This window comes from Zalophus californianus, chromosome 8 (assembly GCF_009762305.2).
Source record: "Zalophus californianus isolate mZalCal1 chromosome 8, mZalCal1.pri.v2, whole genome shotgun sequence".
NCBI lineage: Eukaryota > Metazoa > Chordata > Mammalia > Carnivora > Otariidae > Zalophus > Zalophus californianus.
Window position 1 is genome coordinate 128,728,215 of NC_045602.1, and position 9,681 is coordinate 128,737,895.

At 59.7% G+C, this 9,681-nt stretch overlaps 1 protein-coding gene across 11 annotated transcripts in view; it reads left to right on the forward strand.

The window, feature by feature from the left end:
* SLC9A8 (solute carrier family 9 member A8) overlaps nucleotides 1-9,027 on the forward strand; it is a 68,647-nt gene extending 59,620 nt beyond the window's left edge. For 9 of the 11 annotated variants that reach the window (XM_027624302.2, XM_027624305.2, XM_027624304.2 and 6 more), the window contains 3 exons: nucleotides 1,435-1,655; nucleotides 3,854-4,000; nucleotides 4,830-9,027. In XM_027624302.2, the coding sequence (XP_027480103.1) occupies nucleotides 1,435-1,655; nucleotides 3,854-4,000; nucleotides 4,830-4,937 (476 nt within the window). In that variant the 3' untranslated portion in view covers nucleotides 4,938-9,027. Of the gene's footprint in view, nucleotides 1-269; nucleotides 724-1,434; nucleotides 1,656-3,853; nucleotides 4,001-4,829 lie in introns of those variants that run through there. The other 2 variants (XR_003524956.2, XM_027624313.2) reach the window with 2 other exon arrangements.
* Nucleotides 9,028-9,681: the final 654 nt, after the last annotated feature.

Here is a 9,681-nt window from a genome sequence, read left to right on the forward strand (position 1 = left end):
TTCCCACACTCCCAAAGCTGTTTGCTCTTAGATCTCGATTCGTGTCTAAATCCTCCTTCGACACTGTGAAGATCTCATTGTCTAGGACTGAATTTACCTTCCTTCCCAACCTCTTCTTTGCCCACGTCCCCTTCCACGGGAAACAGAATGTGGGTTACAGCAGAGGCGCGGCTAACTCAGCGCTTGCTGTGTGTACAGCTGTCCTGCGCCGAGCGTTTTGTCCTCCGGCCACCGACCTGGCAGGCCCTGTTTCTGGTCCCGTGTGACAGGTGGAGAGGTGGAGTTGAATCCGTCACTTCGGCCCGAGAGGCCTGGGGGAAAGCAGGGAGCCGGGGGGTGACCCCAGGAGCCAGACTCCAGACCTCACGCCCAGACCACCGTGCAGCACAGCCTCTTGGGACACCCTGCCGTCGTCCGTGCCCTTCCCTTCCCCGGCCACCCCACCTCCCACTCACCCCTGTGGCCTGTTGCTTCCACTCTCCGTGTCTCTCTCAATTCTGTCCCCTTTCTGTGTCCCCGTCTTGGGTGTGCACTGCCGCTGCAGTCAGACCCCCATCCTTCCGTGAGGCTCCAGCCTCCATGTCTCGTCAGACCCTTCGTGTGCCCTGCCCCATTCTCCCCTTCTTCGGGCGCTCACCAGGGCACAAGCCCTTGTCTGGGGTCTCCCACCTGTTCCCTTCTGTGGGGCACCAGGCAAGCCGGGACGTTCCCCAGAAAGTGCTGTTTCCCAGCTCAGTGCAGCCCCTCAGCCCAGCCAGCCGCCACGCAGGGCAGCACAACCAGAAGCAAGGAAGACGCCATGATGCAGCTCTCAGCAGCCTCTGGCCCGCAGCAGAGCAGCGCCGAGCCTGTCGGTGCGGCCAGGAGCTGCTTAAGAGCAGCATCTTCAGAAACAAGGGGCCATTGGATAAATCGCCTTCTTTGCTGTTGCCTGGAACGCTGTGTGGCCCCGGGAGATGCATCCTTTCCTCAGTCTCGCTTCCTCATCTGCATGTGGTGGAGAATGGTAGGCCCTGCTTTACCAGCCGCCCTGTGAAGTTCCAGTGAGATTGTGCACACAGAGCCCTTAGCACCGGGCCTGGCCACACGCACAGGGACGGCTCAGTCTGCACCAGCTGTCGGATTTCTAAAATGTGAGCGTTGGGCTGGACAAGTCCCCAGGCACGCACGCACGCACACACACCTGGTGCTTCATGGCCTGGACGGGTCACCTCATTTGACCTACTCGGCCACCCCGTGAAGTGGAAGTGGATGTGGTCAGACCCCACTTCTCTGCAGCCTGCTTTTCTCACACCCCAGAGCCCCACGGGAGGCGCTCACCCTCCACAGTAGGATGTGTTAGAACATTCGACTGGTGTGAGGCAGGGCTGGGCCCAGGTCCCCAGGGCTCCCAGTCAGTGACGCAGCTCCTCTCACCCCCCTCCCTGCCCCCAGGCCTGCGGGGGGCCATCCCCTACGCCCTGAGCCTGCACCTGGACCTGGAGCCCATGGAGAAGCGGCAGCTCATCGGCACCACCACCATCATCATCGTGCTTTTCACCATCCTGCTGCTGGGCGGCAGCACCATGCCCCTCATCCGCCTCGTGGACATCGAGGACGCCAAGGCGCGCCGCAGGAGCAAGAAGGACGTCAACCTCAGCAAGACCGAGAAGATGGTTGGTGCCGCGGGGGCCCGGGGCGGGGGCAGGGGCTTGGTCTCCACCGCCGCTGGGAAGTGGGGAAATGAGACACGATTTGAGGATCTCGGCACCTACACACACTCAGGAGGAAGTTGAAGTGGAGTTCTGCGGCCCTTTGTGGGTTGTCTGTCCACAGAGGCCGTGGAGTGGGAGCGCGGACCCACGTCAGGCTGTCCTGGCATCACCCTGTGGAAGGTTTTAAAGTCACGTCATCCCCCTCCCCGACAACATTTACTGAGGGCCTCCTGCTGGGGGCCTGAGGAGGGGAAGGTGCTTGCGGTGCCTTCCCCCAAGGACAGACAAGCGAGGTGTCCAGGGCCCAGCTGCAGTGAGCCGGAGGCTCCCAGATCCCTGCCTCCTCCCAGCCACCCTCCTGCCCCTGTGGCTGCCCCTGCCGGGCTGTCTGTCCCGGGCGTCAGCGGCGGTGGTGGCCTCCTTGCCCTGTGTTGACCCTTACTTAGGCCCCCTGTGCTGAGCCAGGCTCCCTGACAGGAGCAGAGGCTGGCCTTGGCCTCTCAGCCCACCTTCCGGCACCGCCCCCGCCCTCCCACCCCCAGTTCTAGAAATGCCTCTTTTTCTAGTTCCCTTATTTGAGGCCATCAGTAACTTTATTCAGTCAAGAAAAGCAGAGAAATCCTCAACCGGAAGACAGTGACGGGGACACAGCCCACTTTCCCACTGGGGAGCTCAGGTCTGGCCGGATCTTGGTCTCGGGCCTCTGTGTGGCCCTGGCCCGTGTCTCAGCCAAGGCCCTGCTGGGAGGAAGCCCTCGGGTGGTCACAGGCGGGTGATCACGGGTGGGGTTGGCTCAGTGGGACCTTCTCACTCTCAGAGGCCCGTCTCCAGTCACCCCCATCCCCCAACTTTCTGTTTTGTTCTTAACAACAGCCCCAGTACAGGTTCTCAGACCTTTCAGAGGGTGGCAGAATCAGTGGAGGGCTCCGGTCTTCCCAGGTCTGGGCTGCGGCCGGAGAGAATTTGCATTTTGAGCAGGTTGCCAGGTGCCGCTGCCCTGCGGGTCCCGCAGCCATGCTTGCTGAAGCCTGGCTCCCACGGAACCAGGATGCTTGCCCAGCGGAAGAGCAGCTGCTATTTAGGGAATGTTTTCTGCGGCATGGGCACTGTGGTTGTGCTCTCCTCGCACCGGTCTCAGGTTGCCCTGATAACCCACAGGAAGCAGGTGCTCTCTGCTCATCCCCATTTTGCAGACGAGAGTGCTGAGGCACAGAGGGGTCACAGACTCCATAGTCTGTGCTCTTCACCACCACGCTCTCCATCAGCACTCTCAAGGTAGAGGTCCCTGGATCGGCAGCATCCCTGGGAACTTGTCGGAAATGCAAATTAGTGGGCCCCATCCCAGACCTGCTGAATCAGAACTCTGCAGGTGGGCCTGGGGGGGGGGCCAGCATTTTGTGGGTTCATAAGCCCTCCAGGTGATTCTCCCCGCCCCCTCCCACACCCTGCACCCGCTCCACCCCCAGGCCCCCAGTGGAGACCACTTAGCTGTGGCTTCAGAGCCGCTCCTCCAGCCGCCAGGCAGATGCTACATTCACACCCTGGTGGCCTTGGGTCGTCCCTGCAGGGCGTGGGGCTTTTCTGGGCCTGGGGCCTGGAGATGTGCTGGCGTTGACCCTGTAAACCGGAGACCTCCTCCCCCTGCAGACCTGCCCTGCCACGGGGTAGCTGCTCTCATTCCTCTCCAGTTCCCCCCAAGATGCCCCCCCCCCCCAACACACACACACACTGACAGGCTGGCCAGCGCCAGCCTGGAGCAGAACCCCAGGTAGTGCAACTGCCAGCAAAAATGACAGAAGGAACCCCCCTTGTTCAGTTTGCTGCGAATGAGATCACCCAGAATGGCAGTTCCCAGTCCTGCCTGCCCATTAGAATCACCTGGAAAGCTTACAAACCAAACCCCAGCCCACAAATAAATTGATTTATTCATAATTCTGATTTATTCCTGGGTATCCATCACGTTTTTATAAACCTTCCCACCTCCCTGTGGGCTCCCAGGAGCTGCTTTGCTGCCCACAGATGCCCTGCACTGATTCGAAAGCACAGTTAGGGTTGGGGACACAGGTGGCTGCTGGGTAGGCGGGGGGGGGGGGGGGCAGTGTGTGTGCCCTGGAAGAGGCCGGCTGACGACCCTCGGACGACCTTCCCTCCCCATACAGGGCAACACCATCGAGTCAGAGCACTTGTCGGAGCTCACGGAGGAGGAGTATGAAGCCCACTACATCAGGCGGCAGGACCTCAAAGGCTTTGTGTGGCTGGACGCCAAGTACCTGAACCCCTTCTTCACGCGGCGGCTAACTCAGGAGGTGGGACACCGGCGCGCACCACATGGCTAGGGGTCCCCGGTCTCCCTCCCCCAGGATCTGCAGGGGCTGACGGGGTGCGTGGGGGTGGGGCCAGCCAGGCTCGGCCTTCTTCCCAGGCTGGCAGCTGGATATGCTGTGGAACTCGGCATCTGCTGTTTTTCCTTCACTGCCGTTTTTAGTGCCGGTTTAATAATAGACTTGTGAACACAGTTGGGTTTTCCTGGATGATAGACGCAGGACATTGATCGGCTACTGAATCTGAGCTGAAAATTTCAAACATGCTGGGGCCTCAGGCAGTGGCCCACGGCTCAGGGCTCGTGTTCCATCCCTCCGGGGACTGCTGGCCTCTGGGCGACAGTGGATGACCCAGTCTCGTCACTTCATTTCCGAGCCCATGTTCCCGCCCCGGCAGTCACGGTTGCTGTCAGCGTGGGAATTTCTCTTGCTTCGCTTCATCCTCCCAACAACCTGTGTCGTAGCTGCAGCTTCTCTCTCACCAGACAGCTGGGGAGACCGAGACCCAGAGAGGTGCAGTAACCCCCCAAGGTCAAACAGCCAAGACACGGCAGAGGTGGGAGCAGAGCCCTGTTTTTTAACATCACACCAGCCAGCCTCCTGCTGCTGTCTCTGAGTGACGCCTCCTGTTCTCTTCACCCCCGTGGAGAAAAATCCCAGCTTGAGCTGGTTGGTTAGCACTTGGAAATTGCCTGTGGCCACGTGCCCCTTGGCCCGTCTCCCCTACACCCCCGCGAGGTACACAGCAGCTCCCCTGTCCCTCGGCCCTGACCCAGACCCACTGACGAGGCCCTGGTTGTGTCTCCTGCTCCAGGACCTCCACCACGGGCGCATCCAGATGAAAACCCTCACCAACAAGTGGTACGAGGAGGTGCGCCAGGGCCCCTCCGGCTCTGAAGACGACGAGCAGGAGCTGCTGTGACGGAGCAGGGCGCCCCGTCCGGCCTCCTCGCGGCTCCCGCGACGGACGCTCGCATGTGGCAGCCTCCTCAGGGGAGATGGAAGCAGGGGGAAGTGAAGGCCGTCCCTGGCTCTCGGAGCCGGCTGTCTACTTCTGAAGTAGGTCATGTCCCCGGGCTGAACGGAGCCAGACCCCTTCTCAGCCCGCAGATCGGAGGGAACAGCTGTCCAGGTACACCTTCCTTCCGCTTCTGCGGCCAGAGTGCAGAGTCCTCTGCTGGACTGAGGGGCCTGAGAAGAGAGGCCATGCCCCGCTGTGGATCCTGCCGTGAGCGGGGCTGCTGGGGAGCTGGGGGAGCTTGCAGCTTCTGCCATTCCCACCCACGGCCTTCATCACGGGAGTGCCTGTTCTAGCAGCGCGAGGAGCCAGCCGCCATTTCCCTTTGGTCATCGAGGTGCCTCTGGTCTCAGCAGCAGCAGTTCTGACCCAAGGGGCGGGCTCGGGAATCTGGGAAACCTCACGCTCCCCTTTGTGATGTTGCTTGAGAAGGAAAAACCGAGTGACCTTTTCCTTTACCTCCGCCTGGGACCTTGCAGGCCATCCCCCTGAGTGACAAGCGGCCACTGCCCTCCTCTGGGAGTAGTGTGAATGTTTACGCTGGTTCGGAGCAGGGGCACACAGGCCCCTTGGAAGCCTGCATCCTTGGGTTTCTCGGGGTGAGCGAGCCTATTCTGTGGGGTGAGCGCGCCCTCTGGAGGGAGAAGCTAGGAGTTACAGGGCTTGCGGAGGCCTGCATCCGCTGTCTGAATTCCGTTTTAATTCATGCCCTCTGACAAAGCAGTGAGAGCCTAGCAGTCACCTCCCCCGCTCAGTGGACCTCCTTGGTCCAGAGGCCCCATTTCCTAATGCCCACTGTTCGCCTGCTGCCACCTTCACTGCTAATCAGCATTTCCTCTTTCCCTGCCCCAGGTCTCTCCCGGCTCGGGTCCCGGCTCCGGTCCCAGCTCGCCAGAGCCCTGGGGCCGGGGCCAGAGTGTGCTCCTCCCCAGCCGCCCCCGCCCAGGACCCGCTCGCAGAGCGTCTGTACGTGCTCTTTCCGTCTCACACGCCCCGTCCCGTCCCTGTGGGCCTGGCCCCGGCTACCTAGGGTGAGGAGCTGCCGGTCATGTCCAGGCGGAGTGGAGTTACTGACTTTCGCCTCCGCTCCTCCCCTGCCCTTAATAAACCTCGTCCCTGCAAGCCACAGGGCCAGTGGCAACTCCCCTAGGTGGCTCGGGGTCGCTGCCTGGGGTGGCTTAATTCGTCACGTGCATGTCCGTGGTTCTCTGGAGGGACGCGGCGGGCCAGCACAGGCCCCGGGCTGACAGCACGTACGTCTCCCATCTGTTCTGCCTCAGGCAGCGTGGCTCTGTCTCTCAGGAAGGACTGATTTCAGAGCCCACCAGGCCAGACCCATTTCCCCGAAGTATGAGGCCGGTCAGGCAGGAAGCACGTGGTTTCCTTTTTATGCATGAAAAGTAAATCTGTACTTGATAGGGTTAAAATATGGTCAGTTGTCTTTTTGTAACCTCCCACTTTAACCCCATAATTTAAGCCAAATAGGAGTATTTTACTCCACCTAAGACCTTCACTTGGAGGAGTAATACCATCCATAATTCTGGTCTCCATCATTTCCTACTTAATTTTAGTGGAAAAGTAAGAGAAGAGGTCAAAGAGGGAGGGAACCTTTGTCCACACCTGGTGAGGTCTTGACTAGAGCGTTCCCCAATCCATAAGTCATTTACCTTCTCCTTTGAAGTTCAGGATCTGAGCTCAGAAGTGTAACTTGCATGGCAAACTCAATAGTTTACCAGAAAATTTGGTGGGGCGGGGGCTATGAATTCACAGATAAAGCAGTGAAAACAGGATCTTTTCAATTCAGACTGCCCCTTGTCACCAGGTCCCACCTGGCCTCCTACTTTTAGCTGAGACCTGAAAATGACCCTGTAGTCGAGTCCCCAAGGTGGAAGGTCCCCAAGGCCTGGCTTAGTGGGCAGGGGGCACCTTTCCTCGCAGGTCCCAGCACCAGCTTGGGTCTCCCGTGAGCCTCTTCTGCCCCCTGCTGAAGGGAAGCTTTGGTGGGCTGGAGCGCATTCCCACGGGGACAGGGGCAACCCGTGTTCCTCAGGTCTGTCTCTTCACCTCTGCCACAGGCAGAGCCCATGGCGATATATTTTTCTAGTGGATTTTTTTCAGGTGTCTTTGCCTGAGAATCAGAAATTTGCTGCTGTCTACCTTAACATACCTAATAATTCTACTATTTGGGGCAATAAATGCCTACTAGATAAAAAAAAAATACTCAGCATAACTACAATTTCCCACAGATTTATTTCCTTCTAGGTCTAGGCCATGGGAGAGCTGTAGCACATAGACCAGGTCATACTTCGGAGGGCAGTGAAGGCTCTGAAGTGTGTGAGCGCCTGTGGGGAAGCTGGACGGCTAGCCAGTGAACTCAGAAGATGTGCTGGTCTTGGGGAGCCATGTGGTGACAAGCCGCACACCCAAGGCTCCCCCTGCAGCCCTGTCGTTGTAGGACTCCTGGGAACAACCATACCCCGAGGCTTGTGGTGTGGGGCGTGACAGGGAAAGGAGCTGGCTTGTCCTAGGTCCCCAGAGATCAGGGTTTAGGCTGGGCTGAGCCAGGGCCAGGCAGAAAGAAGGTGGCTCAGTTCCATGGTCGGGTGCTCAGACACTCAGCCCGAGGGGAGAACAAGAAAACCTCCCGCACCCAGGCCAGCTACCTTGCTTCACAGTGGAAATGCTGGCCAGGCCTTGGCTGACAGAAGGCCAAGGGGCAGGGCCTGGCCCAGAATGGTGGCCGCCCCGGAGTACCCCCCGTCGGCCTAGGGAGGCCCTGGTTTGCCTGCAGATTCCTTGGTGCACAGTGAAGTGTGGAAAGATGGGTGAGCGGGGATCCTCCTGTCCCTGAAACCTATGTCAGAGGTGCCGTCGGCAAGACTTGGCCCTGTGAGGTCTCAGGTCCACCTGCGCACAGGGGCCGGGGCATTTGGCAGGGTCCTCGGCGGCTGGCCACAGCCGCTTCCGCTTTGGTGGAGCGAGTGAGGGTGGCGCAGGGTGGTGGCCGGCTTCCCAGCTAAGTCATGGATGTCACAGGTACAAGCCTCAGAGCTGGGCCGTGCTTCAAGAGCAAGGAAGAATCGGCAGCAATGATCTGCCGTTATTCGGGCTTCAAACGCAGAGAAAGGGCACCCACCGCCCCCCACCCCCCCCCCGCCATTGCCACGTGTCTCCCGCCGGCCGGTGGTGTAGGAAACCCACCCCGACCCATGCTCCCAAGCAGCCCGCGCCCTGAAGCGCTGTGCTCCCAGCGCCTCGGTCTCCAAAGCCCCAGCCAGGACTGTCTTAAACGAAAACGGCCCCAGTGAGAGGATTCCACCCCGGTGCCTGCTGTCTCACGCAAGCGGAGCTGGACGTGCCGGAGCTTCCACTGCCCTTGGCCACGAGACCAAAGAAGGCCGGCTTGACAGTCCCCCCGGGGCCACCCCATTTCTTGGCCCTCCCCGCCCTCTCACCGGTGAGCTGACTGGTCCGTGTGTGAGCCGCCGGGCAAGAGCAAGCGCACCTGTCACCGACATAGGCCCTGCGGAAGAGTCCCTTCTGGAAGCCCCAGGCCTGCTCTGCCGCTCTCCCTCGCGGCCGGGCTCCGAGGTTCGTGGCTCCCCCCAAGGCTGGGACAAGGTCTCCGATGCGGCCCCGGCCAAGCTTGATCTGCTCTTTGTATTCTTCCAAGTGATTTTCTTTGTAAAAATGAAGGGTTGTTTTTTAAGTACTGCTTTTTTATTTGTTTTAAGGACCTTTAGGAAGGTCAGGCTTATTCTCTGTCCTCCCCCATGTAAGTTTTGAGGTGTTGGTTAGGTCCTGGTTCCTGAGAAATGATTTGCTGCTCTTCGGGATGGGGCTTCAGAGGGGCTGGGTCCGGGACAGGGTACCCGCAGCTGCCGTGCTGGAGCCCCCACTTCATTTCACTGGACTCTGCCAAGAATGCAGAAATGACTGGAAAACTGTAATGTCACTGGATACTTATTTAGAAATAAAAGTGAATGCTGCTGGATCAGAGGCAGTTTCTGTGTTTGTTGGTTCAGGTGGCAAATAGCATGGGTCACACACTCCTGGACTCAGCTCTGTGTCACCACCTACCGGACTCGGGGGGGGGGGGGGCATGGGGCGGGGTGGGGCCGCCAGCAGCAGACGTGTTGCCTGAGCCGTGCAGTGGGCTTCGGATCAGGCAGGCCTGGGCCTATTCCTACCCTTGCCCCTTAGTGAGGAGCACGGGAGGCCAAGTGGAAGGGTCTAGCACAGGCCCAGCTTCCAGCCAGCCCACAGCTGCAGCCGCCTGCAGGTGCCAGGAATCCATCCTCCCCAGGACTCCCTGGGCTGCTGGTCTCCTGCTGCCTAGGGTTGCAGATGAGCCCCCATGCGCCCCTGCCAAGCTGTGGAAGCAGGAACACACGGGTCCATCCCCAGGTTCTGAAGCCACACAGCCGCAGGAGTCTCTGGTGGAAGGTGGTGGTGGCATTCTCCGTGGGAAGCCTGCAGCCTCCGTTTAGTTTTACCCCCTCATTCTTCCAAAAGGCATCCAAAGCTGCTTATGGTAACAGGCACAGACAAAAAAAGAAATACATGGAATAGAAAGCGAAAGCAGGTAGGACAGCCTGTCCTGATCCCAGGCCTGGGCCTGATGGCAGGGAAGCCAGTGCTGGCCCTT